At 46.5% G+C, this 14,456-nt stretch overlaps 1 protein-coding gene across 1 annotated transcript in view; it reads left to right on the top strand.

Annotated features, from left to right (window-relative positions):
• Positions 1–205: 205 nt before the first annotated feature.
• Positions 206–14,456, top strand: part of LOC307090282 (uncharacterized protein) — a gene marked incomplete at its 5' end in the record, with an annotated part of 34,091 nt that continues 19,840 nt past the window's right edge. The window contains 5 exons of the mRNA XM_079756859.1: positions 206–1,532; positions 2,081–2,230; positions 3,869–4,051; positions 6,286–6,359; positions 6,745–6,924. Coding sequence (XP_079612985.1) covers positions 206–1,532; positions 2,081–2,230; positions 3,869–4,051; positions 6,286–6,359; positions 6,745–6,924 — 1,914 coding nt within the window. The remainder of the gene's footprint in view (positions 1,533–2,080; positions 2,231–3,868; positions 4,052–6,285; positions 6,360–6,744; positions 6,925–14,456) is intronic.

The following is a 14,456-nucleotide window of genomic DNA, read 5'->3' as shown; positions in this document are numbered from 1 at the left end:
CCAGTTATGATTGATCTCTACAGGTCTTTAGAACCGATTTCAAATCTATTTTTCTTATTCTTTTGAGTGTGACCCAAGTCCTTACATATATATTTGCTGTTTTTCCTTGGTTCGATACCTCCCTCCCTCCCTCCCTCCCTCTCCCTCTTCCTCTTCCTCCAGAGGCTCCGACTCAGCGTCTCCATGGTGACGTGGGCGGGGTCTGATGTCGGCCTCTCCTTCAGCTCTCCTCGCCCCTCCCGCCATGCCCACCATGGTCTCCCGGCTGCCCAAGTTTGGCTTCCGGCCCTCCTCCTCCGGGGTGCCCCAGGCCGGCAACCCTCAGAGCGTCCCAACTGCTGCAGCTCCAGGCGGGACCCCGATGGGCGGGGTCGGCCCCTCTGCACCCCTCACCAACGGATCAAACGCCGTGGCCACCGCCGTCACAGGGGGCCCGCTCAAGAACAATGGTTTGCTCCGCATGGCCGCCCCTCTCTCCATAAGTTGGACCAAAAGAGGAAAGGTGGGGGTCAAGAGGGCGGGCGTGCCAGGTAGGAAGAACGGGGCCGCGGCCCGGAGCGACGTCGTCACTCCGGGCCAACAGCTCCAACTCCCGCCAGCGCAACAGCAGCCGTCGCCGTCGCCAACGCAGCGCTGGCTCAAGAAACCCAACCCCCCAGTAACCACGGCGCCGGCGACAGTCGCCTCGAAGGCGCGCGGGTTTGGTTTTGGAGCGGCTTCGGCGTCCTCGCCACCATCGGGCCCTAAACTCCTCCCCGCTGTAAAGGGCGGAGCCGGCGGGCCCCGGCCGGGCCAGAGGGCTGTGCCGGGCCTCTCCAGCGGGACCAGACCCAACCTCAGCGGCCCCGCCCAGAGGCTCGGGGCCCTCCGCCAGCGCGCCAGCTCGTCCGGCTCCGGCGGGCCGGGGGGCTCGCGGCCCGGCTCTCGGTCGGGCTCCCCCCTCCTCGGCAAGCAGCCGGCCGGCCGCTCGCAGTCCAGCGACAGCCTGAGGACCGGGGGTGTCGGCGGGGGCGGCTCGTCCGTCCGCCTGCTGTCGGAGAAGGACCGCCTTCGCTCCCGGAGCCTGAACCAGGTGCAGCGGCAGCCCTGGTCCGCGCCGCCGGCCGCCTCCAGGATCACGCGCTCATACTCCCTCAACAGGGCCGCCGAGCGGGGCTCCAAGGAGCCGCCGCCGACCCCGCCCTCCTCCCGACTGCTGCCCCTGCCGAGGGCCCCGGGGGGCCGCTCCCCCCTGGCCAAGCGCGCCCCTTGGGGGGACGCGGACGCTGTGGCGGGCCTCGGGGGAGCCAAAGGCCTCCTCCCGGCCTCCCACCTGAAGAAGGCCCTTCTGCCCGGCACTCACCTGTCCTACAGCGCCCTGGGGGCCCACCGCTCGCGGCCCTCGCTCATCAGGCAGCCTCGCCCACTCCGCGTGGCACCGGCCCCCAGACCACAGAACCACAGTGAGGAGGTGGAGGTCCAGGGAGCGGAAGCACACAGGAACTCTCTGGAGTCGCCCTCGGTCACGCCTTCCCCCACGGAGGACAGCCCAGGTATGATGGGTTATTCTCGTAGCGTTCTCCTGGAGGTTGTCAACCCCTTCATCGGTAGATTTGAACATGGCGTTCATTCATGCATAGATGCTGCAATGCACAACTGCAATATATTATACCTGGTATACATTTGTATTTACATTAAGGTCATCTAGCAGATACTTATATCCATAGTACATTGGACAATAAGTTGTACTTGTCAGAAGGAGAAACAGCAATTTACCGCTGTGGGTGCAGGAAGGATGTTCATGGAACCAAGTGCCAAGCACCAACAACTGCTGGGATGACCCATTCCCCGTATACAACAGAGACAGCTAGGATAAGACCCTAAACAACAAAGTACTTTTCTTTACATTTTTTAGTGCCAGGACGTACAACATACAATAAATGCGTAGGAGCTATGCAGGGTCTGGTTAAACTCTGAACAGGGGAGTCTTGAGTCTTTTGCGAATAGCGGTCCTCTTCCACTCAATGGTTCATGTGCTTGATCCACATGGTAAACCCATTGAAACATATCACCGGTGTTCCTCTGGTTCCTCTGGTACCAGGCTCCACCCCTGAGGCGGTGGAGCAGGTGTCCCATGGCGAGGTCTCCCTCCTGGGGGAGACGCTGGAGGACATGTCCCTGTCGTCCACCTCCTCCCTGGAGCGGCACAACGACACCAGCCAGGAGTACATGGACGACTTTGATAACCTCGGTATGTACGGACAGCATTCTCTAAAAAATGGGCACGGATTTCAGGGGACTGGTAAATACCGAGAAAAAGGGTTGCCAAGGGTAACCATGGATTGGCCTTCAGTTGAAACATGTGCTAAAAGTTTTTTCAAGATGAGATAACATTTATTAAGGTGTAGTTCTAGCTGTAGTAGTTTCAATTTTATAGTTCTTTATCAATGTTCATCGGTTCTGGAAATGGACCTTATAACAGCAAACATCAAAAATGTAGAAAATAAAACTTAAATATGATTCAATCATACAAAAACATATGGGGCCCATCTTGCATCCGGCGCAATTGACTTTCTCACTGGCGCATGTGTCGTTGCTAGTTTGCAACTGGCGCAGAGCGTTCTTTTCCCTCCTGCGCCACGCGTCGGTAAATCAGGGAATGATCTTGAGCCCCAAGGGGCGGTTCGGCGAAAGGAGGAGGCGTGTTCTGGCGCAAACGTTCCCTGCTGCTATTTTGCAGTTTCAGAAATCACTTGCGCCACAAACCAGGAAATACCTGGTTTAAAGTCAGTGGCGCGCTGTTCAGATGCTATTTTAAGGGCACATGCATAATGTTTCTTGTGCACCTCGCACATAAACTTTGCTTCTCTCATCTACTTAGCCACACATTCTTGGTAAATTATTTGGGAAAGAACAGCTGATACAGCGGTAATAAGTTGTACTTTTAAATCAATGCATCCGCAAACACCGTACAGCAAACACATATTTTCTTGACACAGACATCGTGTACATGCCCATAACTTTTAGGATTGATGAGTATTTGATCGTGAGAAAACATTGTGGCGCGCGTGTGTGTATGTGTAAAAGAATGAATGAATGCGGGCGCGCGTGTGTGCGTCCATCTGTTTAAACACACGCAAACTAAACTCGTAACGCATAATACAGTCCATGGCAATGTATATTAACGGGGGGACGCATGCATATTAGGAACACAAGTCGATAACGATAATACATACAATACTGATAAGAAACAATGTTTATAATGTATTGCGTATATCATTAAATAGAACCACAGTTACCGCATATCATATGTGTGCTAAGTTTTCTTTGCTGAAATTTATTTGAGGACTTAGTATTTCTTAAGTTGTGGAAGAAAACCTTATTCCATGTGTGAATTAGGCCACATTATTTGGCCATAAACTGAGCATTTGAAGTTATAAATTAATGTGCCTCTGTCTCATCGGAGACTGCAGACGCGCTGTCAAAATATCAACTCGTCAGATTCAAATGCGCTCATGGCTCTTAAAGGGGATGGGAGCTGGCACTCTCATTGGTTTATTGCACGTTACGCCCAAACCAAACCTACGGGTAATTAGGCTACTTCAGACCAACCCTTTTTTTCATTTTTCATTTTTGCGCCGGTAAAATAGAAACAGCGCCATAGAACCGCCCACAAAGCTACTTGCGCTTCTCACTTGCGTTTCAGACCGTTAAAATAGGGCCCATGATCTTTCTTTGAGTCTCAATGCTGAGACAACCCTCCACATTAAATTATTAACAAGTTAAGCGCCCTTTCACTTGGAAACCAGAAAAACTGTGACTCTCAAACCTGAAATGATTCATATTCGGACAAACAACTAACCACGTTAGTTGCACTCGCTCTTCCTAGGAAACGGTGGTGTTGGAATCCTGCTTCTCTCCACCAATGACGGTGGAGAGGAAATGGCCATGAACCAATCAGAGTCCAGAACACATGATCTGAAAGTCCTCCGTAGCAGCGTTGAGACGAGGATGTCAGGGATGCCCAGCTTCCTCGGGGAGGGCATCGACTGGAGCGGCGTGAGGCTCAGTGGTGAGTAAAGAGCAGCTCCTCTGACCAGAAGGTTCTGGGTTTGGTGCCCCAACACCCCAAGCCTAACCTACCTCTTTGAGTAGGATTCCTTCCTTTTATCCATTTAGTACATTTGTCAGAAGAAAGAGAAACGACAATATACTGCTGTCGGTGCAGTAAAGATGTTTATAGAACAAAGGGCCAAGCACTAACAATCGCTAGGTTAGCCTATTCCCCGTATACAAGAAAGATAGCAAGCACCTACGACATAAAATAAGTGCGTACATTTAGTGGCAGGACGTACAACATACAATAAGTGCATACATTTAGTGGCAGGACGTACAACATACAATAAGTGCATACATTTAGTGGCAGGACGTACAACATACAATAAGTGCGTACATTTAGTGGCAGGACGTACAACACACAATAAGTGTGTTCATTTAGTGCCAGGACGTACAACACACAATAAGTGTGTTCATTTAGTGCCAGGACGTACAACACACAATAAGTGTGTTCATTTAGTGGCAGGACGTACAACACACAATAAGTGTGTTCATTTAGTGCCAGGACGTACAACACACAATAAGTGTGTTCATTTAGTGGCAGGACGTACAACACACAATAAGTGTGTTCATTTAGTGGCAGGACGTACAACACACAATAAGTGTGTTCATTTAGTGCCAGGACGTACAACACACAATAAGTGTGTTCATTTAGTGCCAGGACGTACAACACACAATAAGTGTGTTCATTTAGTGCCAGGACGTACAACACACAATAAGTGTGTTCATTTAGTGCCAGGACGTACAACACACAATAAGTGTGTTCATTTAGTGGCAGGACGTACAACACACAATAAGTGTGTTCATTTAGTGCCAGGACGTACAACACACAATAAGTGTGTTCATTTAGTGCCAGGACGTACAACACACAATAAGTGTGTTCATTTAGTGCCAGGACGTACAACACACAATAAGTGTGTTCATTTAGTGGCAGGACGTACAACACACAATAAGTGTGTTCATTTAGTGGCAGGACGTACAACACACAATAAGTGTGTTCATTTAGTGCCAGGACGTACAACACACAATAAGTGTGTTCATTTAGTGCCAGGACGTACAACACACAATAAGTGTGTTCATTTAGTGCCAGGACGTACAACACACAATAAGTGTGTTCATTTAGTGGCAGGACGTACAACACACAATAAGTGTGTTCATTTAGTGCCAGGACGTACAACACACAATAAGTGTGTTCATTTAGTGCCAGGACGTACAACACACAATAAGTGTGTTCATTTAGTGCCAGGACGTACAACACACAATAAGTGTGTTCATTTAGTGCCAGGACGTACAACACACAATAAGTGTGTTCATTTAGTGCCAGGACGTACAACACACAATAAGTGTGTTCATTTAGTGGCAGGACGTACAACACACAATAAGTGTGTTCATTTAGTGCCAGGACGTACAACACACAATAAGTGTGTTCATTTAGTGCCAGGACGTACAACACACAATAAGTGTGTTCATTTAGTGCCAGGACGTACAACACACAATAAGTGTAAGGGGGTGGCTATGTAGCGTCTAGGTGACCTCTGAACAAGTGAGTCTTGTGAGTCTTCTTAAAAGAATGTTGTTTTGTTACCTACAACCGAAAATATGTTTTGTGACTTACTTCTGGTAGACCATCTCTTAATTAATGGGCCGGGCTATATTGCTGTTAAGTCTTTCGCTCTCTCACTCACACTTGCTACAATCTTATTTGGGGGGTGAAGTCGTAATGTTTGGTTGACATGACTTAAAAAAATCATTTAATCAATTCAGTCAATCAAACGGCTAATAATAATAGCCCACGTAATAATCCTAGGGTTTTAAAACAATATGCATTTATGTGAATATTTGGACTAGGATCAATCCCTTGTTTGAGTGTGTCTTTTTCTTCTAATGACACGTCTCTGAATTTACTAAGTTGCTGTGGGGGAGGCATCTTGATAATGATTCAATTGAACACTCTTTAGAGACATACACCCCACTAAACCAGGTATCTATTTATTAGCCAAATTCAAAAGCATGACATTATTTATAAACTCTGAAATTGACAAGTTCAAACCAACCCTGCTCAGTTATATCAAGATCTAGCATTGATACAAATACTAAAATCCTAAATATTGCCCCGACTTGTTCCATATCGTCAAGGAGGCGAAGCGTTATGAATGGGCTATGACTGACTTATGAGACCCCTCCCACCAGGTGACCGGGAGGACTACCATTTGAGCAGGTTAACCAGGCAGAGGAGGACCAGCCAACCAGACTATCAGGAACAGGTAAAGAAGGCCCGCCCCCAGACTCCATCAACCAATCACAGGCCAGTGTTCCTGTTTCCATAGCTCATCAATAGTGAATGCAGAGATGAATAGAAACATTAATGGGAGAGTTACAATGCTAAAGTGGCTTATAACGTGGAACTTATACTTATATTATGTCTAACATCTATTAGATATAATATCTAGCTATTAGCAATTGTTTAGATAATAAGGAATTTAAAAAATATATTTACGATAAAAAAGTTATTTTGTGTCAAAGTAATAAATGCAAAACTAGAAGACATAACGATGAGCATGTTTTATTTTTGAAGTCCTTGCTACCTCCATGTCCTAAACCAACCTCCTGGGTTGGTCTCTCTGCTTCTCTGCGGCCCCCATCCTGCAGGGCGGCTCGTCTCTGGACCTGTCCCCCTCCGACAGCTGTGGTTCTGGGGGGACGTACATGTGGGACGAGGAGGGTCTGGAGCCCCTGGGGGGGGCAGTGACCACGGCCACCACCATCACGGCCAACACCACCAGCACCGCCCGCCACAGAGGGAGCTACGACTCCGACCTCAATAGCATTGTGAGGCCTGTGTGTGCGTGTGCGTGCGTGTGTTATCATCAGGAACTTTAGGAACCGTCGACAGACACACAAAATGCCAGCAGCCATCAGTGATCAGCGTGCACAGCTTATTCCAAGTGTACCGGTAGAGTTTCGTGCTGTGGTTGGGTGGATTCAGCCTGGTCCAGCGGGGGGGTTATTGGCAGTCTGCAGACGGCCTGGGATGCGCTGGGTGTCCTCGGCCGGGCTACTGTAGCACTGTGCGTCCTCACAGGGACACAGCCCAGCATGGGGCAGGATACTGTAGTGGCAGAGTCATTCTTTACTCTCGGCAAAAATTGCAGCACAGTTTCACCTGAACCCGTCTGCAGCGGAGGTTTTGACAGTACCAGCTGATATTGAGCTGAAGTCCAGGGCTCATGGACAATTTCGGAACTTGCTCATGAAGGAAAAGTATACAAACGTGAGGAAATGTGCTACCTCCTTGCCTGCATTATTTGGCTCTACTTATTTATGTCAGCCTCTTCCCACACTAAGTCTAATGACCATTCCACCCTGAGTGATGAGCATGAGTCACTGTCATTTGGAAGCTTGAGAATAGCCACCAGCAGCTACTGACCAGACTATGCAACCCTGGCTGACTCCATTCAGTGCAAGTCATCAGAGTATGTATATATATAAATAAATATATTTTTAGCATTTTTTTAGGCAGGTAGAGCATTTTGAAAAGACGCTCACAGGTCGAAAGAGTGTTGGCACCCCTGCACTAAGGCCCAAACCGGCCATCATGAGAGTCGGGGAGGAAACAAAGAAATAAAAAATCATAGATTATATTATTATTTATAAATAAAGAATCTGTGCCTTCCGGGGGTTAGATTCCCGTGTGGTGTGGGTGGCATGCGGTTTCACTGGACCCCATAGTCGGAAAGCACAGATTCTTTATATCCAGTTTGATATTGTCGCGTGTACTGGGGAGGGTCTGGGACTGTAATCAGCGGTTAAGGTGGCAACGGCCAATGGGAAGAAACCAGCACCAGTTCCTCGTCACCGATGAATCTGGAATCAAATGCTGACAATTGGACCTAGCCCATGAATTTTTTCCCTTCTATTTGAAATGGCTTGAAGTGCTGCTTAACTATTTGACAGAGCAACAAGTCCTTGTGTCTTAAAATGGTGCTGAAAACATTCGGTTCAGTAAAACACCGGTTGTGGAAAGGCGGTGGTTGACAATGTGGTTGACTGTCCACTCTGAACCACTGATCTTATGCTGCACAGCGCAGTGCGGACACGCGATGGACTCGTTGACCAGGTTTATCTAACACTGGACATCTTGGGGATAGGTTTGGATCAGCAGCTTTCCACACGTTCTTTAGGGCCCTGGCAACATACCAGGATAGTTGTCTTTGGACATTGTCATCAACCTTTTTCTCTGTTCGTGTTGGTCACGAGACACGATTTAAATCTTATTTTACTCTAAATCAATGATGTATCATACAATAGCGTCCTATTCTCTTGAGCCCCTAAAGGGAATAGAATAAGGGGCATTCTCACTGGGCACGAATACTCCCCGCGGCTCGGACTTAGATTTTTCTAGTTTAACAGACGTAAAACATCCATACGTATACATACGTCATACAACAGTCTAATGCAAAGGGAAAAGTTGAAAAAGCATGATATCACCCCTTTAAGCATTTAATATTTAAAATGTGGGGTGGCGCTGGGCTCACATTACAATATCTACAGCTGTATGGCTAGTGAGACTCATCCAATGGTAAGTTAGCAAGTTAACCTAAGGTTGCCTGCAGCTATTTCATTAGAATGAAATGACATTAGGTGAATTAATGGGACTAAAGTAATATCAATTTTACTTAAATACGACGTCACAACATTATAAACTACGTCATTTGTTACCATTTTGATTGAGAGACCCCTAGCAGCAGAAATAACATAAAACACCTTTAGCTGTATGTATCAATAAAAAAGCCTTCTTTAACCTAGAGAGATGGTGGCGGAGATATATAAACTCTTAAACTGTATAGATAAATGCCATATATATACTGTATATAAAGCTACTGTAAATATAGCTACTGTATTCAGCCCTGAGGGGTAATGAAGGCGTTACAGCCTTAATAGTATTAATCAGGTAAAGAGGTGGATAGAGAGACAGGGAGATAAATAGAGAATAGTAAAGACAGGGTGCTTAATATTGCAGAAGGACGCGACACTGGCCTGCCACAGGATCTGCGATGAGGTCAGTCTCTGGGTCTGGTTCCATTCCCTCCTGTCCTTAAACGACCAGCAGCCTGCTGGCGTCATATTAAAGGGCCGGCGTTTGTGATGAGGATAATCCATTACTTGAACTGGTTCGTCGCTTGTCTGCAGCATGTGAGGGCTCCCAACACAAGCAGTTACATCTTGTTTGTATTGTTTTTATTGCTAATATTTCAATAAATATAAAGGTATTTATATGATCTATTAATAGTTGATGAAAAGGCATATATAATGTTAAAGGACCATAATTAGTGAACACACCCCAAACCCATGTTTTACATCCGTCGGAATTTGCATGCTGACCAAAAAAAACATTTTTATAATGATCTGAAAATGAAGAACATCAACCCGAACTCTGGCGTTGTGAAGCAACAAGTTGCAAACAATACATTTTTATTTTAATCAGATCCATCCATCTATGCTTAGCTCAGCATTAAAAGCAATGCCTCAGGTAGTATCTTCAAGCCTCCTTCACATCTTCTCTCGCCTTCAAACCATTTTATATCTGACTGATCTTCCAGGGTTAGCAGCGCTACCTTTTATAGATGACCCTGATTCTGCCCTAGAATCATCTGAGTGTCCTTTTAAAGGCTGCCTCCGTCTATTACAAACCTTATTTACAAATTTGAGTGTAAAATATCGAATGATAAAAATCGGTAGTTAAGAAAATAAATAATGGGTCAGTACGTTTGATTTGGAGAATAAAATATTATAATCTAGTTAAATAACAATTCATCTCTGCGAGTGCAATAGGAATGCCTAACGTCTGAATGTGTGTATCGCCATCATGTGGATAATCAGCAATGTACACCTATTTAACACAAATATTAAGAACTCTATATTTTTCATAGGCTTTATTTTTCTCCCATGACGTTCATTTATACTAGTCTGTGGTTCTACTGCCCTCTACTGGTTATTGTGCAAACTGGAGTCATCCTATTATTCACAATGTGTAGCCTGACCCAACAGAGGAGAAGAACCATTCTAGAAAGACCACTTGATTTGCATTAAAGATAATTTCTATTTTATCAGCCCATCTTTCAATTACTTTTCTAGTGATCACGCTGTGTAAACTCAAAAAACTAATTTTTTTCTTCTGAATTAATTCCACAGTACTAGCTATCAAAACTTGAATTCGACAACACATCATAATTGACTGTCATTTCAAAATTAAGTCTTACCTGTCGAACATTTTAAATTCACTGCTTGTCGTCTCTAAAACCACAACCAGTGTAGTTTTTATTTATGTGCTGAAGTGCCAATACGAAAGAGATTTTATTATGATCTTATCTTTCCCCCCTCTTCAACAAAGCCTTAAATGGAAACAATTGTCTAATGAATACATTTGGTACGATCCATTGAGATCCCAAACTGTGTCGCATTCCTCCTTTGTCTTTTTTTGGTTTGTAATTACTGTTTTTACACAGAAAGTCTCCATAATACTAAAGCATCTCAAAAACGTACACCTTTTCTTCACTGGCCACCAGGGGTCAGTGTTGGTCTATCTATCGATGCGCACTTGGTTCGTGTGTGCGTGTGCGTGAGTGTTCAGTAGTTGTGTCAGCTGGCTGGTCATGCGGTCTATTTGTGATCAGTCACTAAGCCCCTGACTCAGGTGATAAAGGAGCCACAGCGATAGAGAGAGATGAGGTTGTGTGTTGTTGTACTTAGTGATGGTCCGCGGGACATGGGAGAACTCCGGGTTATGTTTTTCTCCTGACAGTAGAGGATTCATCCCTCTGTGGTGTCTTAACTAGTGGAACTGTGGAACCTCGTCCACAGGGAGAGGAGAGGGAGGTGGGGGAGGGGAGGAACGAGAAGAGAGGAGAGAGGGAGGAGGAGAGGAACGAGGAGAGAGGAGAGAGGGAGGAGGAGAGGAACGAGAAGAGAGGAGAGAGGGAGGAGGAGAGGAACGAGGAGAGAGGAGAGAGGGAGGAGGAGAGGAACGAGAAGAGAGGAGAGAGGGAGGAGGAGAGGAACGAGGAGAGAGGAGAGAGGGAGGAGGAGAGGAACGAGGAGAGAGGAGAGAGGGAGGAGGAGAGGAACGAGAAGAGAGGAGAGAGAGAGGAGGAGAGGAACGAGAAGAGAGGAGAGAGGGAGGAGGAGAGGAACGAGAAGAGAGGAGAGAGGGAGGAGGAGAGGAACGAGAAGAGAGGAGAGAGGGAGGAGGAGAGGAACGAAAAGAGAGGAGAGAGGGAGGAGGAGAGGAACGAGGAGAGAGGAGAGAGGGAGGAGGAGAGGAACGAGAAGAGAGGAGAGAGGGAGGAGGAGAGGAACGAGAAGAGAGGAGAGAGGGAGGAGGAGAGGAACGAGAAGAGAGGAGAGAGGGAGGAGGAGAGGAACGAGGAGAGAGGAGAGAGGGAGGAGGAGAGGAACGAGGAGAGAGGGAGGAGGACAGGAACGAGGAGAGGAGAGGGAGGAAAGGAGAGGAGAGAGAAGAGAGGACGGAGGGAGGAGGAGAGGAACGAGAAGAGAGGAGAGAGGGAGGGGAGGAGAGGGAGGAAAGGAGAGGAGAGGGAGGATAGGAGAGGAGAGGGAGGAGGCTGAGATGAGACGAAAGGAGAAGGAAAGCACAGGGAGATGGAAAGAAAAGGAAAAATAAGGATTTAAAGTGATGTAAGTCCCTAAACGAAGATACAGAGGAATAGAAAGAAGAGTAGAGAGCAGAGGAGAGATTAGAGGAGAGGAAAAGGGAGAGAGAGTGGGATACATGAGAGGTAAACAGAGAGGGGGGATGCATGACTAGAGTGAGGAGCAGAGGGAGAGGAGAGAGAGAGAGAGAGAGAGAGAGATGAGGGAAGCAGTGTAGAACGGGAGGAGAGAGGAGATTAGTGGTAATGTGTGCATGTGGACCACCAACTCTCTCTGAGGGGAAAGTGCCTCCACACACCTGTGTGGGTGTGTGTGTGTGTGTGTGTGTGTGTGTGTGTGTTTGCGTGTGTGTTTCTTGGCTGTTATTCAAAGGGAATGTTTGGTTTCCTCAAGGGTCACAGCAGTGTGACTAAACTTCAAGCAAGAAAGTTTGGTGTGTCTGTGTGTCTGTGTGTGTGCATCAATGTGTGTGCGTGCATGCGTGTCGTCCCCAAGCAGAATGGTGAGGAGGAGGAGGAGGAGGAGGAAGAACCCTCCATAGATGTATTGTAGTACCAAAGTGCTCTCCAACTCCTGTCCTAGTTTAGCAGAAACCTTTCCAAACTTTTTCCACGTTTCTTTTGATGGGAACTGATTGTCATTACGCACAAAACATGTGCTTTCTGTGTTTCCATGGTGACTGTTGAATGGATTTCTTCATGAATAATTTTAGAGGGGGTATTTCTTTTCTGTTTTTTTTGGTTTAAATGGGTACAGATCTATCCCCATTGATGGGTTTCGCTCTCTCTCTAGCTCTCGCTCACACTAAATTATATAAAAGGAATTATCATTGATCTCATAATAATGAAGGGCATCGATGTAAAGTCTTATCTTATGAGAGCTCTGACCTTATCAAAGCAACCTTCACCCTACTTTTGTTTTATATTTCGTACTTCTTTATATATATATTTATATTATGTATTTTTTTCACGTATCTTGAGCTGAGCAATGGTCAATGAGACGTTTTGATGCTTTCATCCAGCAGACACTTTTAGCGACCAACAGTGAATTCAGTTTCATGTCATTAAGGAGCATCAAATTCAGGGGCATTTTGCTCAAGGATGTATACAAGTTGGGCTGCAGGCATCAGGAACCCAGTGCCTTTCATCTGGAACACCCTAGTCGCTGATCACCATCCTGCCTCCATCAGAGTTTAGCTCCCATGCCCCAGTTGGTTCCACTCGCTTGATGTAAGTGTTCTCTCTCAGGCACTTTCATCAATTTAAACATAGAAAACAATTTGTCAAATGTTTCAAGTTTAGGGAAAGATGTTTCTCTCTCTCTCCATTCCTCTCGCACTCTCCGTTTCTCTCTCTCTCCGTCTCTCTCTATCTCTCCGTTTCTCTTCTCCATCTCTGTCTCTCTTCGTTTCCCTCTCTCTCCTTCCGTTGTTCTCTCTCTCTCCCCGTTTCTCTCTCTCTCTCTCCCCCGTTTCTCTCTCTCTCCCTCTCTCTCTCTCTCTCTCTCTCTCTGAATCTTTACACTTCTAAACCGGTACTGTCGGGGATTGGCACACCCTGCAATTTCACTGCCTTGCCTGTGTAAAACCAAGGGGGTATATTCCGCCTTCGTCAAGGAGCCGGCTTTCTTGGTCCGTTGGAGGAGGCAGGACTATGCACGGCGTTCTCTTTAGAATGATTTGCATATTCAAAATGTTTTTTTATTCAAGCCGCTTTCATGTGAGAATGAGTAGACGATATCTGAGTGTAGGCTACAAATTGTAAATAACTATTTACAATTGTCAAAACACGTGTTTTTGGGGTGCGAAATCAAGCCGGTATATTAACTCAGTCAGTAAACGTTTTTACCCTGCCAAATATGCCTGTCTTATGCCCGCCTTTTTCCCGGCATGGTCCGCCCCAATTTACCCTCTCTGACCCTACACATACTGGGGGTTTCATTTTCATGGAAATGCGATTGGACAGCTTTGCAGTTCCAAGGCAGACTTGGGTAGAGGTGTTGCTGCGTTGTCTCTACCACAGAGACAACGCAGCGACATCAACATGAGCAGTTCTAACTGGAAAGACGGTGAAATCCAGGAGGCTGACCGTCATGGGAGAGAAGGTGATGCATGCGCATTTAACGATGATGGGGAAAGATGGTGCAATCTACGAGAAAGTACCAGAGGAACTTTCCTTGCGAGGCATTTGTCGGGATAAAAAACAAGTGGTCAGCAAAATAAAGAATATGTCGGCGTTTTTGCACTTGTAAATAGTTAATTGCGTTAGTAGCCTACACTCAGATACAAATACTCATTCTTGCATGCAAGTGGCTTGAATTTAAAAAAATGTAAACATTCAGCGTATGCAAATTATCCTAAAGAGGTCTACTCTCTACTCGCGGTCTCCAGTTAACCAAGAAAGCCGGCTCCTTGATGAAGGGGGATTTAACCCCTCGGTTTCACACAGGCAAGACAGTGAAATTGCAGGGCGTGCCAAGCCACGACCATACCGACTTGGCAGTGTAAAAATGCCTAGTGTAAATGCGTGGACCATGCCGGGAATAAGACGGGCATATTTTGCAGTATAAAAACTCTATCTCTCTGACTCTGTCTCTCTCTCTCTCTCTCTCTCTCTCTCTCTCTCTCTCTCTCTCTCTCTCTCTCTCTCTCTCTCTCTCTCTCTCTCTCTCTCTCTTTCTTTGTTTCTCTC

This window comes from Pollachius pollachius (genome assembly GCF_949987615.1).
Source record: "Pollachius pollachius genome assembly, chromosome: 19".
Classification (NCBI taxonomy): Eukaryota; Metazoa; Chordata; class Actinopteri; order Gadiformes; family Gadidae; genus Pollachius; species Pollachius pollachius.
The sequence above is the reverse complement of the archived record's forward strand: the minus strand, read 5'-3'. Positions and strand labels throughout refer to the sequence as shown.